General features: G+C 45.1%; 1 protein-coding gene across 2 annotated transcripts in view; it reads right to left on the bottom strand.

Annotated features, from left to right (window-relative positions):
- CDK14 (cyclin dependent kinase 14) overlaps positions 1-16,156 on the bottom strand; it is a 233,697-nt gene extending 217,541 nt beyond the window's left edge. The window contains exons 1-2 of one of the 2 annotated variants that reach the window (XM_079948352.1): positions 15,494-16,156; positions 5,810-5,841 (exon numbers count right to left, since the gene is read on the bottom strand). In XM_079948352.1, the coding sequence (XP_079804478.1) occupies positions 5,810-5,841; positions 15,494-15,593 (132 nt within the window). In that variant the 5' untranslated portion in view covers positions 15,594-16,156. The remainder of the gene's footprint in view (positions 1-5,809; positions 5,842-15,493) is intronic. The other variant, XM_079948351.1, reaches the window with a different exon arrangement.
- Positions 16,157-16,605: the final 449 nt, after the last annotated feature.

Here is a 16,605-nt window from a genome sequence, read left to right as displayed (position 1 = left end):
TCGAAAACCATAGCACAGCTTCTGACTGGCTGCAGGAAGCTCCTGCACTCAATCGGAAGCCATGTCAGATGTTTGGGTTACAAAGAACATTCGCAAATCGGAACACTCACTTGCGGGTTTGTGGCGTTCGGGAGCCAAGACGTTTGAGTCGCAAGGCGTTTGTCAACCAAGGTACAACTGTATACCATTCCCAGTATGTGGGGTCTGATTTATCTGTGTCTATAGAAACCCCACCCATTGGTTGGTTGTTTAAAAACTATTCATAAATGGAGCATCCATTAAAGTAAACGGGTATTTTCATGGCACAAGTGGACATTTATTTTTCAAGCTTCTATACTACCTAGCCTCTCAGAATCAAGTAATAAGTCATTACAGTAACTTCAAGTCATTTAACTGACTGTAAAATAAGTTACTTCTATGAACTTGTCTTTCTACCAACTACTTCAAAGTGCACATCACCTCCCAATACATTCTGTCAATACATTATTTCCAGGAAGTGTGATATAATCTGTTACCATTAGAAGCCGGTTACCAGTTCAGAAATCCTTTTTTAATAATAATAATAATAATAATAATAATAATAATAATTTTAAAGCCCTGCAGGAACCTGTAAGCTATGCACTTACTACTTCCTGCAGACCATGTGTACTAAGTCCACTCCTGCCCTCAAGATAGCAAACTTGCATGCATGGAAGACAAATTCTATACAATCCAAACATATCACTTCCAGAGAACCTAGACAGCTGAATTGCTCAGAACTTTCCTCTGTGTTTTTAACACTGTCCCTCACCCCCTGCAGGCCCATTTATCATTCTTTTTTATATTTCCTACACACTGCACTAAAATCTGTGCTTCCTATTCATATCAGATCCCTTTGCACTTCACTGATTCCCTCCCCACACACTCAATCTCTACATCGGCATCCTGGTGCACAGGGGCAGAAGAACGACCTCCTTTTCACCGATGAAGCATTGTTTGTGTGTAAAAATCAATAGCTTACTATATAAAGCAAAGAAACAGCAAAAAAGTTCATTGCTGCCCATCTTGCCTTCCAATGAAGAGGTTAAGAGATCAGCTATTTCGCTGCCGCCCCCCATCACAAAGGTCAGCCAGTCTCTGAGACTGGTTCGCCTGACCCCACTCTGAAAACAAAGCAAAATAAACCTGAGATGGAACAGAATAAGTAAAAGACAGTTCCCAGAATTTTCTGGCAGATAAAAACTTTTAATTTAGTGCCTTGCCTGCTTTATTGTTGATGGGTGGCAGGGAAGACGGGGACATAATTTGCCCTCCCTTAGCCTGTAATGCATTCCCCATTCAAAGCAGCTGTTTGAGATTCCACTCCAATGCAACCCATTAGCAAGAAAGGAAGATGTCAAGAAAGCAGAGAAGTAATTATGCTCTACACACAGTCCACTCCATTTTAGCCAAATAATCTATCAAGAGCTGGCACTTATCTTAAGCAGTTTCTCAGACAACCCACAGCTATGCAGATTGAAATCATCTGCCGCACGATCCAGCAACCCTACACAGCTTCCACAGGGCACAGGGCTGCCAATCTTACATAACCCGTATGCCCTGAACCCACACCATTGAAATACAAAAACAGACGCCAACGCACTGGCAGAATACCATGATGGCGCAAGAAGTGAATGGAGCAGCAAGAGCCAGTTCAAATCTCACCTTAACAATGAACTTACTAGGTGACCTTGACCAAGTGACTGTTTCTTTCAGCCTCGGTCTTCCTCAAAATTCCACAAAATGGGCACAAGGCCAACCCCACCTCACACTTTATTAGGATTGCTAAAATAATCCATGCGAAGCCCTTTGAACACTCAAAAGCACTTTGGGGGGGGCAAATTACTACTATCATTAAATGAATACCAGATGTCAGAGATGGGAAAGCCTTTTTTCAATCCAAGGGCTACATTCCCTTGAGGGCAACCTGTCAGGGGCAGTATGCCAGGGTAGGTGGGTCCAGGTGCAGAAGTGAGTGGGCAATTTAAAAAGGTAAAGGGACCCCTGACCATTAGGTCCAGTCGTGACCGACTCTGGGGTTGCGGCGCTCATCTCGCTTTATTGGCCGAGGGAGCCGGCGTTTGTCCACAGACAGCTTCTGGGTCATGCGGCCAGCATGACTAAGCCGCTTCTGGCGAACCAGAGCAGCACACGGATACGCCGTTTACCTTCCCACTGGAGTGGTACCTATTTATCTACTTGCACTTTGACGTGCTTTTGAACTGCTAGGTTGGCAGGAGCAGGGACTGAAAAACAGGACCTCACCCTGTCATGGGATTCGAACTGCCGACCTTCTGATTGACAAGTCCTAGGCTCTGTAGTTTAACCCACAGCGCCACCCACGTCCCATAGTGGGCAACTTACCCTTGGACAATAGGCTGTATTCCAACCATGCAGAGACCAGAGATGTCTACATCCCTGCCCCTGCACATATATCTACATCCAGGCAAGTAGAAAGGCCCAATCACAGTCCAAGAACACGTTCCAGACATGCAAAAGAACTTGGAGGAGGATGCAGAGGAGGGTGAGTGACGGGGTGACCTGGGGAGAATGCCAAGGGCCAAACAGAGAACTATGGGAGACTGAATTGGTTAAATACAGTGGTGCCTCGCAAGACGAAATTAATCCGTTCCGTGAGGCTCTTCGTATAGCGGTTTTTTCGTTTTGCGAAGCAAGACCATTGACAGCTTAGCGGATTAGCGCTATTAGCGGTTTAGCGGCTTTTAGCGGATCAGCTGATAAGCGGCTTATCAGCGGATCAGCTGATAAGCGGCTTAGGGCTTAGGAAAAGAGGGAAAAAAGGGGAAAAAACCCCGCAGGAACTCACAAGACATTTTCGTCTTGCGAAGCAAGCCCATAGGGAAATTCGTTTTGCGAAGCGCCTCCAAAATGGAAAACCCTTTCGTCTAGCAGGTTTTCCATCTTGCGAGGCGTTCGTCTTGCGGGGCACCACTGTATCACCTAAAGCGCTTCCTTCCTCTCATTATCTTCCACTTCACTTGTAGGAGCAACAGAGCTTTTAGAAGCTCTTGTTTACACAATTAGCATTACAGACTTTGGCAACGCATGCCTAAGAAAGCATCTACTAAATGTGTCAAGTGCATTCTTAAAAATAAAAAATAAAATCACAAAAAGATTCTGAAACCTTTTGTTTATTTCAAAATATAAGATTCCGTCTGAGACAAGAAGTTGATGAAGTGTTTTAATATTTTCTTCCTGCATTGTGAAATTTTAAGTAATTCTAACATCCTTTCAGTTTTGTTTGAAATTATCTAGTCTCCTCGAAAGAGGGGAAACAAAGAACACAGTGGAGGGAGAGAGAAAAAGTGTTTTAATACAATAAAAAAAGAACAGTATGATACAAGCTTATTTGTAGGATTTATGAGCTAAGCTTTTAACAAAACAATTATAGTGCACGTGCTCAGATACCATTTCTGGTGCTTTCTGGGAAGCTACATGTCCAGACCCACAAGCTCAGCGAGCAAGAGACTCACTGACTTCCTAATCTTTGAGTAAGTTTCATTTCCAGAGTACCATATTCCATTTCTTTGTATTTCACATTCACATCACCCATGCCCACATACTTTCGCTTTCCATCACTCTCAAAGCTCAGATGCTCAAATTTTAAAGTCCTAAATCAGACAGTCAAGATTGCCTTGCCTAAAACGATTCTTACAGTTCTGCAAACCTAGTCTTGGGACCCATTATCCACTAGTCACCAACCATTTCATCAGGAACAACATTAGGAAAAGTGAAAGGGTTCAACGCCCTGTAGGACCAGGTTTTTGAGGAGGTCAAGTTTTCAGATTCACCATATTGATTCTTGCTGTGCATTTTCTTCTGGAGGAGAAATATCAACTGAAAAATAGAGGCATTTGCGGGTGGCGCTGTGGTCTAAACCACAGAGCCTAGGGTTTGCCGATCAGAAGGTCGACGGTTCGAATCCCTACAACGGGGTGAGCTCCCATTGTTCGGTACCAGCTCCTGCCTACCTAGCAGTTCGAAAGCATATCAAGTGCAAGTAGATAAATAGGTACTGCTCTGGCAGGAAGGTAAACGGAGTTTCCGTGCGCTGCTCTGGTTCGCCAGAAGCGGCTTAGACATGCTGGCCACATGACCCGGAAGCTGTCTGCGGACAAATGCCGGCTCCCTCGGCCTATAGAGCGAGTTGATCGCGCAACCCCAGAGTCGTCCGTGACTAGACCTAATGGTCAGGGTACCTTTACCTTTACCAACAGTACCAGTCAACTGAAAGTTCTCCTTGCCAACCAGCACAAGTTTCATCTGTTCCTTTTGGACTGGACTTCTGGTTTTCTATTTAATTAAGTAATTAGGGCATTCCTATACCACTTAATAGTTAGCATTTCTAAACAGTGTACATAAAGCAAACCGTACAGTATAAAATAGCAAAATAATCATAAAAACACACACACACGAATGCAACCTTACTATGCCTGCTGGAATAATATATATTTTTAAAGCCTGTGTCATGGCACCTCAAGTTCATCAAGAACTGCCCCTGTCTGATCTCAGTTGAGAGGGAGTCGCACAGTCTTGGGCTCACAGCATTTTATGCATGGCTTCTAGTTGTTACTATTTATGCATCCAAGACTGGACCTATGTTATTAAGGGCCTTGTAAATGAATATTGAGCCTGGCCAGGTCATATATGGGCAGCTGTGTAAGCTTTTAAACACCAGAGGTATGTGTTGGCATTTAAAAAATAAATAAATTATTAAATTGGTATACCACTCTAAACCCGTAGATCTCAGGGCGGTTCACCACATAAGTCTTTCCCTGTTAATAGTATTCTCTCTCTTTAGTGGGGTTAGAGAGTTTGGCTATAGCTGGAAAGATCTGGGTTCAAATCCCTACCTGGCTACAAAGGTCACAGGTTGGTCTTGTGCCAGTCTCTCTCTCTCGCTCTCCTCTCTGCCTCACAGGGTTGTTGTGAGTATAAAATGGAGGGGAAGGAACCATGTGTGTTGCCTCAGAGGAAAGGCAGGATGTAAATGTAACAAAAATGGAACTCACAGCAAAACATATAGATTTGTAAATTAAGAATCCCTGCTCGTTTTCATAAAAAGAGGATACAAGACCATGCATATGAACAGATGATCCAAACAAATGCATCGAAAGGTAATACTTGGGGCACTCTACTCATATGCAACTATCTTTTGGTGATCCAAACTTGTACTGGCAAGTGAGGTAAACTCCGAAAGATCTCTCCTCGGGAAGTTTAGCAGTGGAATAGCAAGGTTTGGCATATAAATTACATTTGTCCTGATGTTATTTGATTGTGGTTCTGTATTTTACCAATTCATAACATTTGTAAACCACCCGAGGACTTCGTTGATAGGTAGCATGAAAATGTTGTAAATAAATAAACATGGAGAAATTGGAGATGGATATATATATATATATATATATATATATATATATGCATCTCTCTCATGTTAATTTTCAACAAGAACCACTAGGCCAACCTTGGCCAAACAGGTAAGCCCTAGGTACAGGTACTTTGGACTGAAGCTCTCATCAGCTGGCTGCAGTTGATGTGAGCAGCAATCCAACACACCTGGAGGCCACGCAGGTTGGCAAAGGCTGGACTAGGCTTTTCTCATTTGAAGGCAAAATATATAAACATAAGCTCCATCCTGTATGGAATCCAGTACTCATCTCAGTGTCTTTTGTCAAAAACTACATCTGAAGAGAAGGGAAATAAAAGATAGTGAAGTAAACGACTACAACTTTTAGTAGTAAAATGGAACAGCCTGAAATATTTCACCTACCTCATCAAAGCCATTGTCATCTTTCTTCAAGGCTACAAAAAAAAGAAAAGAAAACTGGTTATCTGCACTGTATTTCAATCAGTAGCAAAGAGCCAGGGACGGGGCGAAATTAGAGGAAATATTTATCTGCATTTCACAAGTAGGCAACCTCTGATCTACAGGCCCTGTTTCACATAGGGTGCAAGGAATAATAGGAAATAGAAGAAAGAAGGACAGAAAGAAAGAGAAGGTTCTGCCCACTTTTGTCTCCAGCCCCTGCCACTGCCTGTTTGCACCTCACAACAGATTACCTCCAAAGGAACGGAGCCCTTGACAAAAAAAGGGCTGCCTGCCCCTGTTGTATTTATTGAGTATTTATTTGCTTAATACTTTAATCAAAAAAATCAAAATGTTCATAGGTTAGTAGAACTGCATAGCAAGCATGAAGAAAAAATCCTTTAATAAGTTATAATACAACATTCAGTTGTCTCCTCTAGCTCAGCAGGACTTGAATCTGCACGTTTCTGCTTTCATTTAAGCACACCTATGGGAGCTTGCAAGTGAAATGCCAGAAGTTGACTGTTCAATAAGCCTATTGTGAACACCTTGCCATCCATTGTTTACTTATAATGTATTCCATCTGTACGAAATCAACAATTACACAATAACATACCTTGCTTAATGTATTGCCACACTTCCCCATAACTTATCTCCATCTCTTTCTATCCACGTGGAGTTGGGCAACTAAAATGCAGAGGAGATGGCCTAGGGCTGATGAGAGCTGAAGCCCAAAACATATGGAGGACACCAAGATGGTGAAGTCTAAGCTAAACCCATATTTATGGCCCACTCATAAATGGTTCAAAATTAATAACAGGGAAGAAGAATGGGTAGCTGCCTAATGGATAGGTGAAAGCCTGCCTTCATCTTCAGGCATGGCCAAACTTGGCCCTCCAGCTGTTTGGGGACTACAGCTCCCATCATCCCTAGCTAACAGGACCAGTGGTCAGGGATGATGGGAATTGTAGTCCCAAAACAGCTAGAGGGCCAAGTTTGGCCATGCCTGATCTATATGAATATATCCATTAACTTATATCAGGGACAAGGACTTTGAGGCATTATAGAATGTTGGACTTCAGGCGACCAGGCCTTTTCTGTGGTAGTGCCCTGTAAATGGAAAGCCACCAGATGCATCTGCTGTCAGATGAAGATCCCTAGATTATGTTGTGGCTGAAGGAACATTCCACAGAAGATGACTACATATGGAGGATTCATTTCCAGGTCCCAGGTATGAGGTGCAACCGGGGGGGGGGGTCATGCATGCATGACCACATTGCATTGCTTTGCTCCTTCCATCTCAGCAGGTAAAGGATGGCCCACCCTAACTTTTAATTTTCTAGTAAAAAAACATGTCAAAAGTATAGCTAAAAAGGCATCTGATTATTTACAAACTTAACATTGACAAATTTTAGTAGTAGTATGATAACTAGCACTTGCAGCTAGGTAGCTAAAACATTAGACCAAATGGACAATTCTGCTCACAGTTTAACAATAAAATCATCAAAATGCATCTTTTTTCTGCAGTTCAAGCTATACGTTATAGCTTTTTCCACAGAAAGGCAGCTTAGAGACTCTTATCACCAAGGAGTGAGAAAATCACATTATGTTTAAACACCCAGACAACGGGAGTGAAACAGGAGAGAAATTGAGAACAGCTGTAGCTCAGCATCTAACTTCCAGCAGCTGAATTAGATGGTAGCAAACAAAGTTACTAGCATACAAAAGAAAAATGCTCAGCTTTTACAAGATAGCTGTTACCACCTTGTTGATTAAACTTCTAGCCAAATTCTTGAGTTTTAAACTAACTCCTGCACTCTTGGCTCACCCCTCACCCCAGCTTCCTACCAAAATACATGATCTTTAACACACACACACACATAACAAAAGATAAAAAGTTCCTTAAACACAAATATTTTTATGTACACACTTAAGCCTTTAGGGTGCATTTATTCAAAACATTTACATGTTGCCTCTCCACATATGCACCCAGGACAACTCGCAGTCTTAAGAGAAGTAAACAAAACCAAAAAGCTGCATTAAAAAACAGCAGCAACAGCAATGCAGTTAGATGGGCTTCAACCAGCTCCTAAAATGCAGAGGAGCAAGCCCCAGGCAGACACCTCTGGAGAGACAGAGCTACCACAGAAGAGCCCTGCACCCAATTGCCACCCACCTAAACTCTGAAGGAGGCAGCAGCCAGACCAGGGCCTCTGAAGAAGATCTAAAAAATATTAGCAAGTTCATAAGGGGATAACAGATCTTCTGTTGTCTATCTCTAGCAGCTGTCTATCCTTCTGCATTAATGCTACTAAGCACGACCGCACATCTCCATCCTAGCACAACCATGCAAAAGGGGCAATCGCACTACCTACCATGGGTTCACTACCCACCCGGCGAAGTGGCATTTTTAATCACTGGGTGATTTTGAACATCAGCCCTCAAACCCCAGGCAAGACCATGCCAAATATCATCATCCTTAAAATGTGACCTCCCTGCAAACTTAGCAAAGGGTTCCAGTCCAATAACATGTGATGCAATTCTGCTAACGAAACCAAGCAGGTTTAGCCTTGTAAATTGCTGGGTGGAAACTACGTACCTGAGAACTATGTGCAAGCTGCTCCGAATTCCTTGAAGACAGGCTTATATTTAAATAGATTGTGACACAAACTGGCACAAAAGTTGGATCAAATCCTAAAATGCTTAAATTTCCCAGTGCAAGCAGAATGTGAAGTCTGCAATTAATTCTATTTGGTCTCTGAAATGTTTAGAATTTACATAGGGCAGTTACTCAGAATGCTCTTAAAACAGCTTCCATGGGTTTTGTTAGGAGCCCAAGAAAGTGATGTTCAAGCTTTCAGAAGAGTCACTTCTGAAAACAACCAGTGATGTGGTTGGGTGCCTTTAAAAGTGAGATCCTAACCTTACTCCCAGGAATTAGGAGTGCAGCATTGGTGTCTATAGTGTGCCTGGGGCAACCTTTCATGAGCTGCATTTCCTCAGAATATGGAGGGATCATACTAGTAGAGGGTAAGAACCAGAGTCAAAAGCGAGTTTTGTTCTCTCTGCATTTTTCTGCCTTTGTCTCCCATTCCTAATCCCATTTTTATATCCTCCCTGCTAACAATATATTTTCCACCTTTGCAAACTAAGCAAAGGAATGCAAGAAATTACCCCCAAGGCCACTTATGCCTCAAAAGCCACAGGCTGCCTATCTCTACTTGAGGAAAAAAAGATAACTAGGGAGGGAGGGAGGGAATAGTGTTGCTTTTTTAAAGATTTTTTTTCTTTCATTATCCAGTAATATTGGAACTGTAGGCTAGCCACCAATGAAAATGAATCAGGAATAATATTCAGGTGACAGACAGGCGCAATGCACAATTCGTTTATGGAAGTCACTGGAACAAGATAGGGCAATAGCCATCGGTCACTGGCTTTAGAAAGGCAGAACAGGCCTATCTATGGCTATTAGCCATGACAGATAAATGGCATTTCCAGGATTAAAGGCAATAAATACCAGCTACAGCCCGAAAGGGCGATTGCCTTTAGGTCTTGCCTGTGGCTTCTTGGGGATCTCTGGCCGGGCCAATGTGGGAAACAGGATACAGCACTGACCTACAAGGTCTGTGCTCTTCTCAACTTCTTATAATTAATGAATGGACCTCACTCCTAAACACAATGCAGTGGTCACAACTTAAGAGTCACAGACTACTTTTATTTCCAGTGCGCTCATGCAATCAAGCGATTAAGAACTGCAGAAAGGGGTGAGCAGAAGGTAGATCAGAACCTACTAGCAGATTGCTAGATGATTTGCAGCAGATCCACAAGGGTTTCTGGTTCTCAAATGCTTAGCAATAAAGCACCTAAAACAAATTTAAGGACAGGTGTAACGAAATCATCCATCTGGATAGGTGCACCAAATACATTCAAGAAATAGCCTCAAACCCGCCCCCTTCAGAATTAAGGAACTGCTACAAATCAGGGATTCTAACACAAGATATTGGAATCTAGGCAGGAGTTTATCCTGAAACTAGCATTGCTCATATCCACATATGGGCCTAATCGGGATTTCCTCTTACCGTGGAAAATCTGATAAGTAAATATAGCCATTGTACATATCCAGTCAATCCTGCAGACATGAGCACATTTTGTGGGGTCAACAGTCTACCATTCCAGTGGGTTAAAAGTAAAGGTAAAGGGACCCCTGACCATTAGGTCCAGTCGTGACCGATTCTGGGGTTGCGGCGCTCATCTCGCTTTATTGGCCGAGGGAGCCGGTGTACATGTGGCCAGCATGACTAAGCCGCTTCTGGCGAATCAGAGCAGCGCACAGAAACGCCGTTTACCTTCCCGTCGGAGTAGTACCAATTTATCTACTTGCATTTTGAGTTGCTTTCGAACTGCTAGGTTGGCAGGAGCAGGGACCAAACTATCTCCGCTATCTCCTCACCCAAGCACAACCCTGAACTTGTTGTTTCTGGGTAGCACCGAACCAAATAAATGCAATACCACTGACTGCCTCGTGCCCAGTTTGGAGAAGTTATTCGCTCAAGGACACCACGAAGCAAATATGGGGGATTACCTGGGAGACTATAACCACTGCACTTACATTTGGCTTTTATATGTGTGTGTGTTGTCAGCAGCAGCAGCAGCTTTACACAAGACCTCATTAAAAGCAAAACACCAAAAAAGAAAATTGATATTGCTCTCTAAACTGTCCCCAAAAATCCACAAGCTTTTCCTTCTTGCCTATTGTGAAACATAGTAAATAGCTGGATAAGGTTGATAAATATTTTCTCCTGCACTCTTCCCAGAAAATATATGTATATGTATATGTACTCAGGTTCAGAAATATTTGAACACATGTCCAGAATGGGAAAAAGGCAGAGCTGGGCAGAGGCAGTGGTGTCCAGTCCATTAGAGCAAAAAGAGCATTGCCCCACAAGTCTCAACCATCCCCCCCCCTTTCCTGCCTTCTTACTAACAACCAGTTCAGGTGACTAAACTGGCTGCAGTGGCGTAGCGTGGGGGGTGCAGGGGGGGTCGGCCGCACTGGGCGCAACATCTGGGGGTTAGGGTTAGGGGGCGCAAATCCATGGGTTAGGGGGCACAAATTACTTGCCTTGCCCCGGGTGCTGACAACCCACGCTACGCCACTGACTGGCTGTCAGCTTCCTCTTCCCTAGCCCCTGTGTTGCCTTTGGAGAAGAGGACAGAAGCAAAATCAGAAATAGTTAGCTCTGCCTGTCACTGGGCTTGGCTTTGCTCTGTTGGCCCTCCTGCCCTGCCATTCTGAATGGACATCACTGGAGGAGGGAGAAGTGATTGGGGAGAAACAGAAAAATGCAGCCTAGACACAATCTTTTCAAGGTCTCCCAAGAGTGTGGATAGCAAGCCGCAGAACAGCAAGGGATATTGGGAATGTGTGAAAGCTAACTTGCCAAACACACAGAGAGAAAAATAGGATCCAAATTATCTGTTTTGTGCCAGATCTGCAAAAAGCCTCAGATGAAGTTTTGTATATTACATGTTTGTTATCTCAAACTGCATTATTCACCCTCTACCAAAAAATAATAATAATAAATCCTTCCTTGCTATGGCTAATCTAACTTTGTAGCTTCAACAAAGGGGTCTCAAGTCCTTGTGCCATTCCAAACAAGGTAATATTTGAAGCATTCAGAGTTGTCAGGTAATATGAGTTTGGCTTATATTTTACCTTAATTCGAAGGAATTACATACACACCAAGTAATCCCAACAGCCGCTTATTGCATATTTCTATCAGACATCCTTTTACACCCCTTTTCTAAGTCACACCTGCTTGCAATGACTAGCAAACCATTTATACTGTCAAGACATACTTTTTTTAAGTTCAGCATTTGCCAATAGGGCAAAGTGGAAACAATTTAACAGGAAAATGTTAGCCTATGCCTAAAGAAGCTGTAACTAGGGTTTCATTTCAGGCAAGAAGGCGGGCAGCCAAAAAAACAAAACAAAACCCCAGAACTATTTAGTGACATCAGAAATATGGATGTGGGCAGCAAGTAAATACTTTAATATAAATATAAGTAGGAGGAGCATGTAGAAAATGATAGACTGGGATTTCTCAAAAGCTATCAGTAGTCATCTCACCTGAAACCAAGAAACACCCTTTCTGTTTGTTTACCCCAACTTATTTTTTTAAAGTGCATCAAAAACAAAAACAACTAAAGCACCAGTTTCCATTTCCTCTAGACCTCTCTGATTTGGGGAAGGAGGTGTGAGGCTCTTAATAGGGTCCTAAAACCTTCCGTGGGGGACGCGGGTGGCGCTGTGGGTTAAACCTCACCACGACGGGGTGAGCTCCTGTTACTCGGTCCCTGCTCCTGCCAACCTAGCAGTTCGAAAGCACGTCAAAGTGCAAGTAGATAAATAGGCATCGCTCTGGCGGGAAGGTAAACGGCGTTTCTGTGCGCTGCTCTGGTTCGCCAGAAGCAGCTTGGTCATGCTGGCCACATGACTCAGAAGCTGTACGCCGGCTCCCTCGGCCAATAAAGCGAGATGAGCGCCGCAACCCCAGAATCGGTCACGACTGGACCTAATGGTCAGGGGTCCCTTTACCTTTAAAACCTTCCTACCTCCTTCTCAAAGCTTGGAAAGTACTACATAGGCTCTGGGACTCTATCAGAGCCTCACACCTCCTTCCCAAAGCCCAGTGCACAGACTGCATGCACACCACTTGCACAGCCCTAAATCCACCCCTGCCTACAGCCCTTCCCCATTTATTACATTTCATTTCTGACACTGCTGAATGATCCCAGACGCTTCCCTATCAGACTGACAGCACACTGAAGTGGGAGTTTTTCAGAGCAAACTTTCTCAGATGATCGACCTGTTAAGTTATCCAGCTTGGTTTTTTTAACAATAAAGTAAAGCCATAAGTAATGAGGACGGCGGGTTCAAAACAGAGATGGGGAACCCTTTTTCAGCCTGCAGGCTGCATTCCTTTCTAGGCAGCCAATGGGGCAGTAGTGGTCAGAGGCAATGAATGAAAATTCTAACAGGCTGGTTTTTACACACACACACACTCTCTCGTCTCTGTCGTCCACATCCAGGGAAGCAAGAGGCATTACGGTATCAACCTCCCATTGCACCCTGACAAAAGCACTCAACAAGGGAACAATGCAGGACCGCTAAGGAATGTATGACTGTAGACAGGGTGCTCCCTAAGGCCTGAGGCTCCCATCTCCTAAACTGACTTGGAAGCAAGCACCCAGTGGCGTAGCGTGGGGGGTGCAGGGGGGGCCGGCCGCACCGGGCGCAACATCTGGGGTTAGGACAAATCCACGGGTTAGGGGGCGCAAATCCACGGGTTAGGGGGCGCAAATTACTTGCCTTGCCCCGGGTGCTGACAACCCACGCTACGCCACTGCAAGCACCCACCAAGTTCAGGGGAATTTTCTCAGAGAAATGTGCTCAGAATTTGAGGGTTTGTGCTGCGATCCTATACAGTACACACTTTGAGAATTAATGGGACTTCACCCCAAGTAAACGCACTTGGGGAGAGTTCTTGGGATTGTTCAAGACAGGGCTGTAAAGTGTCTTGCACAAGCATAGAGCCTTACCCCCCTCCCTTTGTCCACACTATCACACTCTGTACTCTAGAAAGGATATTCAGGACAAAGCAAGAAATGCCGAAAAAATGACTAAGAACTCAGTGGCAGGCGGGGCTGAGTGAAGTAAAACAGTGGTCACAAGATTTAAGATAACAGAAACGAATGGAATAGTTTAGAAGACAGGGCATCGTTTTTCTATTCCTATGTCACTTCCAATTGGCAATCTGGCTGGGAGATGCAAGAACAGAAATTAAAATATGTGTGGCTCTCGCAATGGTGTGTCAGCCTGCAAGTCCTTTGTGAGTCAGCAAGCCAGCAGCACTGTAGATTCATAACAGTATTAAGCAAAGGTTTAAAGGAAAAGGAAATAACTTTGCATCCGTAAGTTGGACCAGAACCTGTCAGTTCGGCTAATTCACAATCCCAACAACGGCCTCCCTTACAGCTAAGCCATCTGGAAAACTAAGCTCCCACTTATTTATACTCCACCAGCAGAAACTATGTAATTAAGTGGCATTGCATGTCCCACTTTGGTTTTTAATTACAGAACAGGGCCTAATAAAATAGAGAGGTTCCTTTTGCTATAACAACAATATTAAAAGTGGATATGTAGGAGCCGCCCCCCCCCCCCGCCACAAAAGAGGTTACCCCTCAAAATAATTTCCAAATACTGCTGCTCATTCATTGCACACTTTGTTACCTTTGGGGGATGATCATCTTTGGGGGATGATTAGCTTACTTTTGTGACTCATTCCTTCTATAATAGGAGAGGAGGGTGCCTCTGAAAGGTCCAGCCAGGCTACATGCAATATGAGTAGTTTCAAGTTATAAACCATTCGGACCCACATTACTCTGACTCTTTCTACAACATAATGGGCATGTTCTAACTGGGTCATCTCATGCATCAAATCCATGTTTGCCATGATATATGTACTTGACAGCTGCAGTCAATCAAAGCAGTAATGAATGCAAGCTACTATGATACACATTCATCTCATTCACATTTTTTTCAGTGCAAACCTCAGGCATATGTAACGCAACCTGCACTAGACCTGAAGTCCTCCAAATGTTTTGGATTTACAACTCCCATCAGGCTCAGCTGCCATGCTAGGCAGGCCAAAACATCTGGAGGGCACCAGGTTGGCAAAAGCTGATGCAGTGCATTAAGTGGTTCATCAGGCACACCTACAAGATGCTATTCATTCCCCCCCCCCTCCCAAAGCATAACACTCAAATCCATAACTAAAGGCTATTTGAATGCATGGGGCCAGTTAATACAGAGTACGGTAACTTCTACTCCCAAGTCCAGCACAGTCAGTAATTAGCATAGAATTAAAAATCACTACTCCACTTTCAATACACTTTTGTGAAGAGGAGGAGTTAGGGGCGCCACCTTTTAACCACTCGACTAAACGAAAGAGAACTTAGTTCAGGTTTGCAAAGAAATAACTAATCTTAAATTATCTCCAATACACGAAAATCGAACCTATGATGTAAAATATACTCAACACAGAGTAAAGTTTTGTTACGTGTCGAGCATTAATACTCGACGTTTTTAAAAATAAATTTTAGGGCTGTTAGCCTAAATACATTGAATTGGGAATCACTTCTAATTGAGACAGTGATCTGGGTTTGGGGGTGGGGGGTGATGAATCCGACCTTGCAGCAACTTTTGCGTATTCGACCAGATGTTGCACAAAAAACTGAAAGCGGGAGGGGCGTCAAAAGAGAAAAAGAGGACTTCATCCGCATAAAGCGACACAGAATAAGAGCTCTAGTCTCCCCCCCCGCTCCCCAGCTCTTCCTCGCGGAGCAAGGGCACCCAAGGAGGAGCAAGCGAGGCATAAGCATAGCTGTTAACTTTTCCCTTTTCTTGCGAGGAATCCTATTCGGAATAAGAGAATTTCCCTTAAAAAAGGAAAACGTTGACGTAAACAATGCTGCCCCTCGCAGCCTCGAAGGCTGGCAAAAATAATGATGATAGACGCCCTACGCGCAGCTGAGCGAGCCTAACCCACCGACATCCCCCGGCTTAACTCGCTCGCTCTCACCCACCGATTCGGCCGAAACTCTCCGACAAAGTTCGCCGCAACTTTTTCATCCTGCTGAGCTTCTTCTCGGCGGGCGGCGGCTGCGAGTCGAGCAGGTCGCACATCTGGCTCCGCTGGGAGAGCGCAGAAAGAGGAGGAGAAGAAGAAGAAGGAGCAGAAGGGGGCGGCGAGAAAGTCACCCAGCGCCCGCCCGGGAGCAGGGCAAGAAGAGGCAACCTCAGCCCGAAAGGAGGCGGCTTGCCGGTGCTGCTCTGCACGCGCACAAGACGCCCCAGGGAAAGCCCCGCTCCGTCGGGCTGAGAAGGGGAAGCGCTGCGCCCTCTCGCTCTTTTTACGCGGAGGTGCCCCGAGACGCAGAAAGCGCCGCGGCCGCCGCTACTTCGCCGCCCTCACCCATAGCCAAGTTTCTCCCGCCCGCCCCTTCGAGGAATTGGGCGACGCGCTCCCCGAGACAATGAGGGGTGGAGAAAGGAGGCGAGGGCGCGGGGGGGGGTTATATCTGCGGGGAAGAAAGAGACCCCAGGAATGGGGAGGGTAAGAGAGAAAAGCAGGAGGGAGGGAAGGCGCCGAGGAGGAGCAAAGCCCTGTCAGGAGCTGCGGCCAGAAAAAGGGAGGTTACTGCTGCCGCCCCTCAGCCAAGCAGCTGCTGCTCCTCCAGCCGCGGCCCGAAGAACAACTCTCTCCCTCCCGGCCGCCCTAGCTCTCTCCCCTGGAGGCGGAGGCCGCCCGCGCCCCGCCCACGCTCCCCGCTCCGCGCGCCGCTCATTGGCCCGAGCGAGGGACGCCGGCTCGTCGGGGAGTTTTCTTCCTCTCCCTCGCCAGCGTTCAGTTCTCTTTCTTTCTCTCACAATGCAATTGGGCTCCTTTTCTTTTCTTTCTCTCTTTCTCTCTCTCTCTCTCTCTGTCGTCAGGCTCCGAACCAGCCCCGTTCCCCGCGCGAGGCTGACTTGATATATAAGGCGGGAACTTTTGCTCCCGAGGAAACTGCGCGCGGAAAACTTGGCGGCCTCTTGGCAGTCAAAACGCCCCCCCCCCCGACCAGCGCAAGCCTTAAGCAAGTTTACTCTCAAGAGAAGCCCCGCCAAATTTGGCGAGAGGAGGACTCTCCTTCTCCAG

The sequence above is a fragment of the Podarcis cretensis genome (assembly GCF_951804945.1).
Source record: "Podarcis cretensis genome assembly, chromosome: 12".
In the NCBI taxonomy this organism is placed as follows: Eukaryota; Metazoa; Chordata; class Lepidosauria; order Squamata; family Lacertidae; genus Podarcis; species Podarcis cretensis.
The sequence above is the reverse complement of the archived record's forward strand: the minus strand, read 5'-3'. Positions and strand labels throughout refer to the sequence as shown.